Genomic DNA, 16451 nt, shown 5'->3' with positions numbered 1-16451 from the left:
CTGGAGAGATTCAGAAAGTCCCGCCCCCAGTACGTGACGTCTCGTCAGGATACTCCTTCACAAACTGCCTTGCCCCAGAATCAAAACAATGGCTTCAGAGAGTTCAGATTCGGGAAAAGATCCTTTCTTGTTACTCATCCAGTTATGAATATGATTCAAATAGTTCTGAAGAGGAAAGCATAAGTGTTTGCGATCGATTAAAAAAGTCTTTCCGTATCAATTCGAGCCGTGTAAGCTAAGCGACGAAACTGGTGAAGGACACGACATATGAAGCATATATGAAGCTCCGTGAATAAGCAATATAGCATCAACTTTGGTGATGTGTGGCATATAAGGACATGAATAACAAATAATAAGCTACAAGATGTCAACATCAATGCAGATTGTTTGATGGTTTTTGCATGCAAAACTTTGTTTAAACTTTCAAGATGAAGAGTTACGAACTTACGTATGAATGACAGCGGTTATCCATCGCTAACTCCCGTTAGCTCTTCGTTCCAGCAGCTGAATGTTTGTCCGATAGGTTTGCTCCAATATTATGACGATTTCTGTCTTTCACCACTGGAAGCAACGTTCTACCCAGTGTCAGGCTGAGAGGATGACAACGGTTATCCAAGCGAGGATTCGCACACTCCAAGGAGTTCCTCGTTCGCCTCCGGCTGGTGCTATACTGCTCTGTTCCGTTGGCTGGTTTGTCCGCTGGGAATTTGCGTGAACTTACACCTTCTTTATGCATGTTACCGCAATTGGCTGCCACACAACGATTCACCATTGTGTGATGTAGTTTTACTTCTAATTTCAACACGGTGTTTTCAGACGAAACTAAGTACCCAAAATGCACTGTGTGACGCTTTCTCGGTCAGGGGCATTCCCTCAGCGACGTCACTCCAGCAGCGTCATCAACTCGAAAACAAGACTTCATGATTATTCAGCGCAAGTTTTAAAACGTAAAATATAGCTATATGCGGTGGAATCTTTGTAAAATGCGGTTAGTAGAAGTCATTTGAAGTGATTTTAGAAATTATGGGCGCAACCTGTCTGTGTCGGTTGTCCTTTAAATGACCTTGTGCCACCTTACCTCCCGATCTCATCTGCCCCAAAACACCTTCCCGACGCCTCATGTCTGGTAACCAGACATTATTTGATGTGCCAAAAACTAATCAGAGGCTCATGGGGGATTGAGCCTTTTCTGTAGCTGGTCCCACTCTCTGGAATGACCTGCTACTGAACATTTGGCAAGCCCCCATGCTGACCATCTTTAAAACACATCTCAAAACTCACTTGTACTCTTTGGCATTCATATCAGAATGATTCCGACTTGATCTTGGTATCACTCAATTTTGTGACTGCTTTATTTCCTATTTATGATACCTATCCATATTAAGTGCTTTGTTGCAGCTTCAGCTGTTGTTAAGGCGCTATATAAATCAATATGTATTGTATTGTCATTTATTTTGATCTGACTCGACAATGCAATCAATGTAAAATAAAAATAGGAGTTTTCACAGTACGTAATTTTGAGATTCGATTGAACATACATGAATGGTATCAATTATTGACAGACCTAATTAAGAATTACTTAATCACACAATTTTTCAAGGGATCACCTGACAGTTTCTTCGTTTTTAATTTTTTTGACCTGCAACCATACAGTATGTCTTTATTTATCTGGATTTTCACAACCAAATGAAATATGCAGTACCCATTTGGCTCTATTAGTTTTTTTCCCCGTAATACCGATTTGCTCAAGAAAACTACTGGACTACTGCAGAGATTCACATTTTTTTTCATGTCTCCGTTTTACCTTATCTGATTTGTACATCTGATACTTTACATAGTTACATGCTGCTCTGTCATCTTCTGAAGGAATCGTGGGCCTCCAGCACTCTTGGATTCTGGTTTACAGAATTACTTGAGCGTAACCGGCAGTTCCAGGCTTGGATCTTTGAGGGGCGACCAAACTGCTTCTGGATGACGGGTTTCTTCAACCCGCAGGGCTTTCTGACAGCTATGAGACAGGTACTGTACATAAAATGCAGTACCAGACAGAGATCTGCACTCTTGTACAAATATATACCTTTATGGCTGTTGATCCTGTCAGAACTGGCAATAGCCCAGTATATCCTACCATCATTTTTTTTCTGATCCGCTTATCCTCGCAATGGTTGGAGGGCATGCTGAGGTCCCTAAATAAGCTGCCTTTGGGCAGTAAGTGGGGGACACACTAAACTGGTTGCCAGCCAGATTTCGTATTATGAGAATTTAGAGTAACCCTTTAACTTTTGGTTGATGGACTGTACCAGTGTTTTTACCGAACCTCTGTTACAGTCTTATCAGCATTGATTCTCTCGGTGAAATGTCATATGTCACCTCTACAAGTCTGTGACTTTCTGCTCATATGAGAATATCATCATCATGTTTATTATGTTTGTTAAAGTCATAAGTGCCTTGCATGCTGGGTCCGAGAGGACAGTAATTTCATCTCTGCTGTATGTCATTCATATTAGGATATTTGACAATAAAGATGACTTTGACTTTGACTTTTGAATACATTTACTTCTCACTCGGCTCACACAGGAGATCACCCGGGCCAATAAAGGCTGGGCTCTGGATCGTATGGTCCTTTGCAACGAGGTGACCAAGTGGATGAAGGATGACATCACGCAGCCCCCCGCTGAGGGAGTGTATGTCTGCGGCCTACATCTAGAAGGAGCTGGCTGGGATCGCCGCAGCTGCAAACTCATTGACTCCAAACCAAAAGTCCTTTTCGAAATGATGCCCGTAATCCGGATGTATGCAGAGAATAACGGTAAAATTTAGAATATTGTCCGTGGGCACAGAGTGATTGCAAAACCCTTTCCTCCATTAGGGTACAGGGACATTTTTCCAACAAGTGCAACTCCCCTTTCAATACTTCCCTCCCATACACTCCAAATGTATTGATTGATGTCACAAGTGTTCACAATAAGAACAGACTATTTTCAAGTGAGCAGCAAGCACCATGACAACATTCCATCTCAGTCCATCAAAAAATTTAACATGTTGCTCTGTCTGTAATTTAAGCACATTCTAAGGAAGTTTTTTTCAACCTTTTTTGAACCAGCGCACGTTTTTTTACATTTGATTTTTTTTGCGGCACACCACGAACCATCTCGCAGCAAAGAGGCAATCATTGACGTGTTGCCACACGGACAAATATTAAATTACCCTCCCAGTCTTTTCAGCACGGACACAGGACAATGACATAATATTGGCAGAAAATGATTCATAAATGTTTGTAAAATGTTAAATTTGAAAAAGGGGCATTGGATAGTTTCTCACGGCACACCTGACGATCTCTCACGGCACACTAGTGTGCCGCGGCAGAGTGGTTGAAAATCACTCTTCTAAGGGATGCACAGGAAGGTAGATTGATCAGAAATCATCTGATTAGGACGGCATCTAATTTCTCATCTGAAAAATGTAAAAAAAACTTTAGATTTCATAAAATATGTTTGCCTTTGCTGGTGAAAGCTTCAAGAGACACTGGAATTTGATGAAATGTTGGCAAGTTGGTTGATACTCAATTTTTCAGACTTTACCCAGAAAGCACCTTTCATGTATAAGATGTACAGGCAAGTACAAAGCCAACCATAAGTGTCACCGTCTCATTTGAGAGTGATTGAAACTTCATGTTCAGTTAGCATTTTCTCACATATTTCAGTACATTACTCACTTACCATCTTCGTGAGTATACATGAAAAAGAGTCAGAATCCCAAATGTCTCAACATTTGTATCCATTTTCCACGGCTTACCGGGCCGGTTGCAGGGGTAGTAGCTTTAGCAGGGAAGCCCAGATTTCCCTTTCGCCTGCACCCATGCTAGCTCTTCTCGTGAGATCCCGAGGTGCCCCGGGTCAACTGGGTGATATAGTCTCTCCAGTGTGTCCTCGGTTGTCGACGCTGAGCCCCTCCCATGTGACCGCGCTTTTCACCATTTCTCTAAGGGATAATATGGACACTATGCAGGGAAAACTCATTTCGGCCACTTGTACCCGGGATCTCTTCGTTTCCGTCACGACCCATAGCTGGTGACCCTAGATGAAATTGACGTTGAAATTAAACAATGAACAGCTGAATTCCGGGTCTTCATAAAACAAAGAATATTAAGTTTTTCCGGATTCAAAATTCTTAAAATGTTTTGAAAATGTCTTGTCATTCATTCTTTATTTTTGTACTGCCGTGCTATCCTCACAGTCACTGAGAATATAGCGTAGTTAATCCTACTTACTATAATAGGCCTCTAAATCGGAAGTCAACTTCAAAAATGTCATTATAATACACACCTTCACTCTTTTAAACATTGTATTTTGACCAACATCGCTTGTGAAATATGAATTCAGCAGTAAACTCTACCCATGTTTAGCCATTTCAAAGTGTAGCCGTTTTACCACTTGCTGTCAGAAGAAAATGACCTCACTATTGCGCAGCGCCCAGGAAAGATTGGGTTATTTTCAATGGACGGCAAGTGACAAAAAAGCCAACCATGAGATGGTCAAAAATATGTTTTACTATACACACGGTATGAATCAGAATTATGTTTTTAGACTCATGGAGCTATAGGTAAAAGAAAATGTGTTTAAAAAATAAAATGGGTTGATTGGATTGGATTAGCCTTAAAAGTCTCACAGTGGAGAAATTTACATTTCACAGCAGCATAGTGATGAAAGTAAGAGGTAAGGAATGGAAGTAAAATATACAAATACAGGACCTGCTGTAAAGGCAGCCACTATTGCGGGACGATCTTGAAGTAAAAAAATAACTAAATCAATAAATAATGTGAACCAACACAAAAGACAGGGACAGTCATTCAATCTTAAGCACTTTCTGCAAACACGTAGCTGTAGCATCCATTGACGAAAAGAGACTATCACATCTGTCCCACGTAAATTTCTCCACTGCGAGACGAATTAAGGAACATCCAATACAAATACAAAATACGCTTCAATTCCAAGCCGTGTGAGTTCCACATACGCATCAGCGCTATGCGCTGACGCTCCTTACTTCTCATCGCGGCCTCCTCCATCCAGCCACAGACTGTCCAACAGCACCAACCTTTCTACTGAAGAAAACGGGACTGTGAAAATGTTGCCCATTACAGGTGCAAGAAAAGCACAATCACCCCAGAGCTGTCCAGTGATGACAGTCAAATGGCACTGACATTCCTCCCAAATCAAAAACAGTGCTGGCATACTTGTGTTGCCGAAAAGGCGCAACCGCTCAGCAGTCTCCTGCTTGATGAATGCCGTGGCCCAAAATGCTGAAAAACAATCCACATCCATTCCACACGACGCACAACAACTCAAAGTGACAAAAGAAAACACAAAAACAACTCAAAAAAAAAAAAAAAAGTAAGGCTCGTGAGATCAGGTGTGCGCCATCTTGGATTTCTTTTGTCCTTTGAACAAGGTAATCATTTCATAGAATGGCGAAATAGAGAAAAATAGTTGAAAGCTGAGTATGCAGGCAACACTGCTCATACGTGAAGCCTTTGTTCATCCAAAAATAATATCAAGTCCATCAGTTGCCATACATGTTGATATTTTTCTTTAATATGTTTAATACTAAAGTGTGTTTTTTTCTTTTGGTCATATTCCAGGAGTCAAAGATAACAGGCTTTACTCTTGCCCAATCTACAAGAAGCCCACCAGGACAGACATAAACTACATTGCAGCAGTCGACCTAAAGACCTCAGTGGCTCCAGAACACTGGATCCTCCGGGGTGTGGCACTCCTGTGCGATGTCAAATGATCACAAATTGGACACAAATTAACACTTCAATATGCAGCTCAATGGCTCACCATAAACAATACTGGTGTGTTAAAGTCGGTGCAGACAGGCTCGCTGATGCTGGGCTGATGAAGAGTTGATTTGTCATTTATTTCATGTGATGCTCATACATTTTGGGAATCTGTATTCAACCTCATTTGTTTTGTTTTTTTCTTTCAAATAAGCACACCATGACTGAATACGTGGAAATTTAATGACTTTTGTTTTGATTTAAAAAAAACACATAAAAAATAATAATAGAATCACAACACTGATACATTTTAAGGACTATTTTCTTCCACCAAACCACACCACTTATCTATAGCTACCCTGGACACAGATACCTGTAAGTCCCATTGACATCATCTCTACTCTTGTTCTTTTCTAATGCATGGCGTTGTGTATTTGCACAACCTTGTGTTGTGCAAATAGTCAATGTTGACATGTTGATGCAAGTGTGAAAACATGGCCCTACATGAATATATTGATTGAATTCTTTCATAGACATTCAATGCTCCATGCTTCTAAAAAGGTAGTTGTAATTAAACTCCTGTTTCTCTGTCTGAAACTGTAGTCATGCGCTATTCCTCAACATAATTTTGTAGCCTTCATTTTAATGAACAATACAGAAAGAAACCCCTGGCCTGTATCATTAAATTAAAACTGAAGTCCATCATGTCATCGTCATTGGTCACAATCAGCCCTAGTTTTTCTTTTTTTTCATACAGAACAAAAGTCTCTCCTTGTTCTCCACATACTTCACATATATACGTGTTACACATCAGCTATAATCCAATTTGTCATGTGTAAAGTTAATGGAATACAGTGTGTTTGTTTGTTTGTTTTTTGGAAGGGGGGGTGGTAAACTACTGCAGCAATGGCTTCCTTGAAGCTTGTGAGGATTGAGTCATACATTTCGGAATGCTTTTGGAGCGGAGCTTGCTTGGCGGCCTTGATTATTGCCATTTAGGCTTGCGAATCCAAATTACGATCAATGTCATGGTTTTATTTCCCTGCAGGCTGTATACGCTACACTTATAAAAAGTGACAAATGTATAATACAGCTGTGGCAAAGCAGACATTTTTTGGAGTCCTTTTGTCTCATATTAACATTTCTTTTTCACTGCCAACAAAAGTCTCTAACCTGATATCAGTGTTGGCTCTGACGCCCAGTCATAATTTAACAGCATCTTCATGGCATCATGTTCCCTTGAGACAGTGAGCGGGTCATTTCTGTGTGAACAAAGTAGGTTTTGAGCTCTCCTTTGCCCTTCACGTTAATAATGCCTCGACAGGAGCACATGTAGCCCAGCGTCAGTAGGATGCGGCTCGTCTCTTCTGTCACCTGCAGATGGACAGGAAAAACATGGCATCCATTTAAATGTTGATATCCATCCATCCATTTTCCGTACCGCTTATTACTCATTAGGGTCGCGGAGGGTGCAGGAGCCTATCCCTGCTGTCTTCGGGCACGAGGCAGGGGACACCCTGAATTGGTTGCCAGCCAATCGCAGGGCACACAAAGACAAACAATAGTCACTTTTACACTCACACATATGGACAATTGGGAGCGTTCAATCTGCCTGCTATGCATGTTTTTGGAATGTGAGAGGAAACCAGAGGACCCAGAGAAAACCCACGCGGACCCGGGGAGAACATGCAAACTCTACACAGGGAGGCCGGAGCGGGACACGAACTGGCGACCACTGTGAAGCTGGCGTGCTGACCACTCGACTACCGGGCCGCCTTTAAATGGTAATATATACAGTGTGTGTATATATATATATATATATATATATATATATCTCGAATATTTTGTTCGAACTCCGATTTGTTCGAACTGTGAGGCGTTCGAGAACCGAGGTACCACTATGTGTGTGTGTATATATATATATATACAGTAAAGTCTCGTTATATCGATATTCAAGGGAGTCCGAAAAAAAATCGATATAACCGGGACTATCGATATATCCGACCCTGTTTGCATGTAATTTTCTCCGTGCGTGCATAGAAATAGTATCGATATAACCGGGACTATCGATATATCCGATATCGATATAACGAGACTTTACTGTTTATATATATATATATATATATATATATATATATATATATATATATATGTACACGCACGGAGAAAATTACATGCAAACAGGGTCGGATATATCGATAGTCCCGGTTATATCGATATTTTTTCAGACTCCCTTGAATATCGATATAACGAGACTTTACTGTATATATATATACAATGATACCTCGGTTTTCGACCATAATCCGTTTCAGCAGAAACCTGTTCGAAAACCAATTTGTTCAAAAACCGAAACAGCTCTTTCCATTAAAATCAATGTAAAAAATCTTAATCAGTTCAAAGTCTAGAAAACAACTTTTTAACTATTTCATTGCATAAACCGGATAAAAACTTAATAATGGAGCAGGTCATGTGTAAAATTCTATAAAAACAAACTTATTTTCACCAATTTTCTTTCTGCCACGGGGCGTGTTGGCACCTATCCCAGCTGTCTTTGGGCAAACACAGGGCACACTAACTTTTCAAACCATCCTCTGCTTGCTTTAAAATCATACTACTCATTCTTAACCAAATATGTCTGCATTTTCGCAAAAATAAAACAACAATATTAATGCGTCGGTCACAATGAGGAAGTATAAGGAAGCGGAAGGTAGTCGAGTGATGCATTCAGATGCACTCAGTTTGGTTGAGAACCAAATTTCGGTTGTATACCGGGGCATAAAAAATATGACATTTTTGGTTGAAAACCGAATGGGATGAGAACCGAGACGTTCGAAAACCGAGGTTTGACTGTGTGTGTATATATATATATATATATATATATATATATACAGTGGTACCTCGGTTCTCGACCATAATTCGTTCCAGGACCCTGTTCGAAAAGCGATTTTTTTTTCAAACACCGACACCACCTCTTTGCTCCTGTCACCTCTCCCGGCCGTTCTCCACCCGCTGTCATTCTCTAATCACGGACACGGGGCATTTATACGGTTCGCGATCACCTCGCCAATGCCGGATGATTGACTCACCTCGCCACCGTACCTAGACTCTTCCTTCGATGCGCGAGTGTATCCGGTCCGAGGTATTTTCCCCGTGTCCCGTAAATGTATGTCATCTTCCGGGATTGCGTAATTTTGCACCCTCGTGTGCCATTTGCTTATTGGCGTAGTAAGCGGGTCGGATCACCCCCTGCCTTCTTAGTCGCTGAGTTTTCTTTTACTTGTGAATAAACATCCTGCTTGGGTAGTACGTGTCTGCTTTGGGATCCCAAACATTCCACTACGTTCCGACGAGTCAGATGCCGTCACTCTCGCTCGGAACGTGACAGCTACGGATGACTCGGCTACAGGATGTTCTTTTCTCTTAAAAATATCTATCCAATGATATCTCCCACAGCCACATCAGTAGATTTCACAGCCTCCTTATTCTTTAATATTGTACTGATCGTAGATTTCGCCATGCTGTATTCCCTAGCCCAGGGGTCGGGAACCTATGGCTCGCGAGCCATATATGGCTCTTTTGATGATTGCATATGGCTCGCCGATAAAACTAAATACATATTGTCGTTTTTTTCGCCGTTCATTTCCCGTATGGGCTGTAGTTGGGGGAAATCACAATTTTGATTGGATGACACTGACCTAGAATGGCCGAAAGCGCCATTTTGATTGGATGATAGTGGCCGTCATGTTGAAACAGGTAAACGCCCCTTTAAATGAGCCCAACTAGTGCACTTCAGCGTGAATGCACCGGAGCATTAGAGGGGAGAAAATGTTCTGATTCTAATTTGCAATGAAACAATACCATCGATGAAACAGTCGAATGTCAGTGACATTTTAACAAGCCCAATGTTAACGTTAGCATCAACATACTTCTGCGAGAAGTAGATTGCAGATAGCAAGTGTGGAAGCTTATGAGCCGTGTGCAGGCTAGCGAGCAGTAACTTCGCCTCTGGATCGGCAAATTGAATTTCATTCCGATCGTTTGCCTGGATTTTTACCAATCGCGAGGAATGGAAAACCATTCATGTTAACGGTGAGTATGTGACAGTTTGTAAATTATCTTATTTCATATTTTGGTTACATTCGCGTAGTTCTATTGGTTTACAAATGATATATGTCGAAAATGTTTATTTAAACATGGAACGCCTGCTTCGGTTAGTGTTTCGTGTCGGACCGATTTAGATCGTTGGACAGGAAATTGTTGTGCGCATACGTTTGCATTACATCTGGGCATTCGAAGTAAACCACTGTTGAGTCAAGACGTATCGCACTGCTTGTCTTGTGTTTTTTTTCTGCATCCCACAACACCGTATCTCCCTTACTATAGTGGAGAGCGCAACATTTTGGAGGCACCGCTGGGATATTTGCGTTCGAGTGTTGTCTACATGCCGTGGGTAGAAGCTCGCGCCGAATATCCCCAATCAACCCAGTCGGAGTGGCGTCGCCGTTTACTGGTTTGTTTCTACATGTGCTCTGGTTGCATCTCTGTGCGTACATCCACCACTAGAGGGCACTGGAAGACTACGAAGTGAATCCGGCCAGTTGAACTGCGTCTACCCTCTCGAAAATGGAGTTAGAGGAATTACAGTTGGACATCAAAGGCAAGTTATTTGGACTGAATTTTCAACAGTTGTCAGAGTTATGTGCTGAAATCCAAATATCTGGACTGGAAAGAGCAACTTACAGGAAAGACTCGAGGCCAACTAATTAATATTGTGTCAACCTACATTGAAAGAGCTGAATTATAGCTAGAAGATGGAGGAATGTCAGATTTGCTACGTGTAAAGGACTTGATTGAAAGTATAAAAGATTTTGAACTAGGAATAGCCAAACCAAGTGAAAAAGGTGGGGATGCAGTTCGAAAGAGAAGCATAATGCCCCCAGACACTGCCCCCTGGCGCAAAGATTTCAAAATATCTGGACAAATAGGTGAACTCTGACAAAAAGATAAACTCACATTTTCTAATTTGGTCAGACAGATAGAAAGTGGACTCAGTAAAGGCTACCAGGGGGATGAGATCATCGATGCAGTGGTTCGTGCCATAACACCAGGTCTGCAGTTGAGAAGCTACCCCGAAGGGAAAGAAAACCTCACCCTACCTTCTTTATAAAGGATTCTCCGATCTCACTATCAGGAGAGAGGAGCCACTGAATTGTACAAGCAGCTGTCATCGGAAGTGCAGACTAATAAAGAGTCCCCGCAGAACTTTCTACTGCGTGCAATGGATCTTCGTCAAAGGATTCTTTTTGCATCTCAAGACGCCGAATCAGGGGTGTATGATCCTACATTGGTCCAGAGTTTATTCCTGCACACAGTTCTGACGGGGTTACAGAGTGACAATGTAAAGAGTGACATGCAACCTTTCCTCCTGCTAACCACCACATCAGATGAAGTACTGTTAGAAAAATTAAACATGGCATGTGCAAATGAAAAGGAGCGACAGGAAAAAAAAAAATGCTGCTGCACGGGTGACAACGGTGAACACTGTCCAGTTAGATGACACACCAGCTCCGATTGGGAAGAAGACAGTCTTAAAGCAGAATACGGTTACTGTGCCGAATGAACTCCTTTCAGAGATCAAAGAGATGAGGTCAGAGATGATGCTTTTAAAGGAGCTGCGGACGGAAGTGTCCCAGATCAAAGAGACTATTCAGAAATCAACAGCCACTTCTCAGCCCACCAGCGGAGGACCTGAACACCTGCCTGAACAGGTCGTCTTCACTCCACCTTCACCATATCAGGTAGACCCACCAGCCAGGCACTACTACACCCAGCACTCCCCATCAGCTCTTCAGCAGTACCACCCAGCACCAGGTCCCAGGCCGATGAGGGGGGTAGCGCAGTTCCAGCAGCGGTTCGCCCCTCAGCAGTACTACATGCCCCGTCGCCCTCAGCCCAGGTGTTATTCTTGTATTCAGACAGGTGAAGAATATTGTCAGCACTGTTTTAAATGTGGAAGTAGTGAACATTTCAGAGCAGGCTGCAAAACACAGAACTCAGCCAGGAACCATGCTTTAAACTAGAAAGGGTTACTCCAGTGGGACATGGTGTGACCACAGAGACAGATAGGTCCCAGCGTTACAGTGGTGCTATGAAAATGGAATGTAAGCACCACACATGTGGCCCCGTTGTGAAGAGACATAAGCAATCATTTGTCGAGCGTACAGATAAGAAACAGTGTGGCAAATTACCTTCGGTCAGGGAGTTAGTGGGAAAGAAATGTCTTATTCGGTGCTTTTTGGGTAACAAAAGGGTTGAAGCACTCTGGGACTCGGGGTCCCAGGTGTGTGCTGTAGATGAGTTATGGAAACAAACAAACTTCCCTGACGTGTCATTGAAAAATGTGAATGAGCTTATTGACCCTGATAACACTCTCAATATTGTGGCAGCTAATGGAACGGATATGCCTTATGTAGGATGGCTTGGATTGGATTGGATTTGCCTTTATTAGTCTCACAGTGGAGAAATTTACATTTCACAGCAGCAAAGTGATGAAAGGAATGAAAGTAGAAAAACAAAATACATGAGCTGCTGGAAAGGCAGCCACTCTTGCGGCGCCATCTTGAAGTCAAAAGAACAAAAAAGATACCATTGAACCACCATTGATACCATTGGTACTTGAGATACCATTTAAACTTGGTGCTAATGATCCAGGGCTACTTGTACCAGTATTAGTACTAAAAGGAGACCAGCAACAGTGTCCTATCATAGGGTTTAATGTCATTGAGCGTCTTGTGTTAGATAATCTCTCTCTCTAATGAGTCACAAAAAGGGGATACAGAAAAGCTCTTTAAATCGGTTAGACTAGCTTTTCCCCACCTTAAGCGCAATAAAGCTGCCACTTTCATAAAAGCAGTTTGTCTGGGACAAGCGCATGAGTACCGTGTAAAAACAACAAATGAGAGATTCACTATAGCTAGGCATAGCTCACTTCTTATTTCATGCAAAGTACAGGCTAAGCCCTTTAAGGAAGGTGTTGCATTGGTTTTTGAGCTAAGTGAAAACCCACAGTGGCCAGATGGCCTCGAGCTTTGTGACTCGTTGGTCTCAGTAAAGGCAGGTTCTATCCCTAGGATAGTTGTTAGTGTCCAGAACCCTACTAACCATGATATTAGGTTTCCAGTAAAGGCTATTATTGGTACAGTGCAGTCAGTAGGGTCTGTCTACCCCGCTAACATATTTAAAAGGGACCTTCCTTCAGCGGTTGTCAATGAGGTCCATGTCCAGAATGCCACCATCGCTCTCAGTGAGCAGTGGGACCCCCCAATTGACCTTTCTCATTTGGACGAAGATAAAAGAAAGCAGATGTTGAGAGAGGAATCGGCATCATTTTCAAAATCGGATGACGACATAGGGTGTGTGGAAAACCTACAAATGGACATTTTGTGAAAAGACACAGAGCCCGTTTCAAAGACATATATGTCTGTACCAAAGCCAATGTACAGAGTACCCTCTCTTCTCCCATTTATTTCTACCATTATTCACTCCTCATTATCAACTGGAATTGTTCTTATCCCACTCAAAACCGCAGCTGTCACTCCAATCCTGAAAAAACCTGGCTCAGACCCAAACGATTTCAATAACTTGCGTCCAATTTCCCACCTCCCATTCATCGCCAAAATTCTTGAAAAGACAGTTGTGTCCCAGCTTCACTCACACCTCACTCACAATAACCTGTACGAACAATTCCAGTCTGTTTTCCGCCCCCGCCACAGTACTGAATCGGCTCTCATAAAAATCACGAATGATCTTTTTATGGCAGCCGATGCCGGTTCACTCTCCATCCTCATCCTTCTCGACCTGACCTCAGCCTTTGACACCATTTCCCACCCTATCCTGCTCGACAGACTTTCCACCCTAGGCATCACACATACCCCACTCCGCTGGTTTCATTCCTATCTCTCTGATCGCTCACAATTCATCCAAATCAACTCGTTCACCTCACGGTCCTCTCCTGTGTCCTCTGGTGTGCCTCAAGGGTCTGTCCGGGGGCCACTTCTCTTTATTATCTACCTACTTCCTCTTGGCAATATTTTCCGTAAGTTTGGCATTCACTTTCACTGCTTCGCGGATGACACCCAACTCTACCTCTCCAGCAAACCCGACGCCTCTCTTCCACCTTCATCCCTCTCACTTTGCCTCTCAGAAATTAAATCCTGGCTTTCCCATAACTTTCTCAAGCTTAACAGTGACAAAACCGAACTTCTCCTTGTCGGTACCAAATCCACCCTCCACAAAACTAACAGTTTCTCTCTCACCATTGACAGTTCAACCGTGTCCCTCTCCCCTCAGGTAAAGAGCCTAGGTGTCATCCTCGATAGCTCACTATCTTTTCAGTCCCATATAAATAACATAACTCGGTCTGCTTATTTCCACCTCCGTAATATTAACCGTCTCCGTCCCTCGCTCACCCCTCACACCACTGCTATCCTTATCCACAGTCTCGTCACCTCCCGCATCGATTATTGCAATGCACTTCTCTTCGGTAGCAACCAGAAATTTCTCCATAAACTCCAACTCGTCCAAAATTCTTCAGCCCGGATCATCACTAGATGACGGATGCAGTTAGTCTGGGACAAGCGCATGAGTACCGTCATCCAAGCCATCCATAACCTTGCCCCTTCCTATCTTTCTGACCTGCTTCAAATATCTGTTCCCTCTCGGTCCCTCAGATCTTCATCCTCCCTTCACCTCTATGTGCCCTCTGCCCGTCTCACCACGATGGGTTGCAGAGCTTTCAGCCGCTCTGCTCCCAAACTCTGGAATTCTCTTCCACCCAACATCCGCAATATTGACTCCCTCCCTATTTTCAAGGCTCACCTCAAAACCCACTTGTTTAAAATTGCTTTCAATGTATAGTTCTATCTGCCATTTTATTATGTATCATTTTACTTATGGTTTTATTGTTATGTGCTTTGTTTTATTGTTTTTATTGTAAAGTGTCCTTGGGTGTGTTGAAAGGCGCTTGAAATAAAATGTATTATTATTGATTTTTCAAGACTATTTACAGGACTTGATAGCGCAGGGGTGGGTGGAAAAGTCCACTTCCTCCTACTCATCCCTTGTCGTCTGTGTCAGGAAAAAAGATGGTACACTGCGCTTATGTATTGATTACAGAGAGCTGAACCGGAAAACACACACTGACCGGCACCCCATCCCACGGGTACAGGACGTGGTGGATAGCCTTGGGGGTAGCACCATCTTCTCGCTGCTGGACCAAGGCAAAGCATACCACCAGGGGTTCATGTCCAAAGGGAGCCGACACCTGACCGCCTTCGTGACCCCTTGGGGCCTTTATGAATGGATTCGAATCCCGTTTGGACTCATGAATGCACCAGCAGCGTTCCAGCGGTGTATGGAACAATGTCTGGAGGGGTTACGGGACGAAATATGTGTCCCCTATCTTGATGACATTCTTGTTTTCAGCGGGACATTTGACAAACACGTTGAGGACGTCAGACGAGTGTTGCGACGTCTCAGGGAAAATGGAATAAAACTCAAATCCCGAAAGTGTGACCTCTTCAAGCCGGAAGTGAGGTACTTCGCGTGATAGCCTATGGCTCTCGGACATTAACTGCAGCTGAGAAGAATTATAACTTACACTCGGGCAAGTTGGAATTTTTGGCGCTTAAGTGGGCGATCACAGACAAGTTTCGTGATTATTTGTACTATGCACCATTCTTCACTGTGTTTAGTGACAATAATCCACTCACTTATGTACTGTCGACTGCTAAGATAAATGCAACTGGGTGCAGGTGGGTCGCAGAACTTTCTGATTTTAATTTTACTGTTAAATATCGTCCTGGTAAGGAAAATGTTGATGCAGACAGTTTATCTAGGATGCCCCTTGATATGGTAACATATATGGAAGGATGTACAAAAGAAATGTCATATGATGCTGTGAGTGCTGCCGTACAAGCGGTTGACCAACAGAAGGAGTCTAGTGCAGCTTGGTCTATGGGAATCTCAGCTACGTGGGCCGAGGTGTCACTAAACACACCGATAGTGACACCAGAGCCCCTCTCACTAATATTGTGACTACTCAGCCTTTTGAACTTGTCTCTGTTGACTTTTTGCATCTTGACAAATGTAAGGGTGGTTACGAAACCGTGCTCGTGCTAGTCGACCATTTTACACGTTTTGCTCAAGTTTATGCTACAACGTCAAAATCTGGCAAAACAGCGGCGAACAAAATCTTTAATGACTATGCTTTAAAGTTTGGGTTCCCCCTTCGGATTCACCATGATCAGGGTGGTGAATTTGAAAATCAACTTTTTGCTCAACTGAAGGAATATTGTGGGGTTCCGGGTTCAAGGACAACCCCCTACCACCCACAGGGAAATGGACAGGTTGAACGATTCAATCGAACACTGATCCAGATGTTAAAGACACTGACAGAGAAACAAAAGAGTAACTGGAAAGACTCACTAAACAAACTAGTTTATGCTTACAACTGTACCAAAAGTGAGGTGACAGGGTTTTCACCGTTTTACTTACTTTATGGACGTTCACCACGTTTACCAGTTGATATGTTGTTTAGTTTGAATCCAGACTCTAACCAGAAGGACTATGTGAAGAAGTGGAAACAGGGTATGGAGGAAGCGTATGTGATCAC

General features: G+C 42.7%; 2 protein-coding genes across 3 annotated transcripts in view; one reads left to right on the top strand and one right to left on the bottom strand.

Annotated features, from left to right (window-relative positions):
- dnah5 (dynein, axonemal, heavy chain 5) overlaps positions 1 to 5801 on the top strand; it is a 152815-nt gene extending 147014 nt beyond the window's left edge. Inside the window, exons 86-88 of the mRNA XM_088997780.1 lie at positions 1867 to 2019; positions 2578 to 2809; positions 5639 to 5801. Coding sequence (XP_088853906.1) covers positions 1867 to 2019; positions 2578 to 2809; positions 5639 to 5790 — 537 coding nt within the window. The 3' untranslated portion in view covers positions 5791 to 5801. The remainder of the gene's footprint in view (positions 1 to 1866; positions 2020 to 2577; positions 2810 to 5638) is intronic.
- Positions 5802 to 5804: 3 nt separating this feature from the next.
- Positions 5805 to 16451, bottom strand: part of adcy2a (adenylate cyclase 2a) — a 76528-nt gene continuing 65881 nt past the window's right edge. Inside the window, exon 23 of one of the 2 annotated variants that reach the window (XM_088997777.1) lies at positions 5805 to 7153. In XM_088997777.1, coding sequence (XP_088853903.1) covers positions 7001 to 7153 — 153 coding nt within the window. In that variant the 3' untranslated portion in view covers positions 5805 to 7000. The remainder of the gene's footprint in view (positions 7154 to 16451) is intronic. The other variant, XM_088997776.1, reaches the window with a different exon arrangement.

The sequence above is a fragment of the Hippocampus bargibanti genome, linkage group LG06 (genome assembly GCF_051943395.1).
Source record: "Hippocampus bargibanti isolate YZ-2025 linkage group LG06, ASM5194339v1, whole genome shotgun sequence".
NCBI lineage: Eukaryota > Metazoa > Chordata > Actinopteri > Syngnathiformes > Syngnathidae > Hippocampus > Hippocampus bargibanti.
The sequence above is the reverse complement of the archived record's forward strand: the minus strand, read 5'-3'. Positions and strand labels throughout refer to the sequence as shown.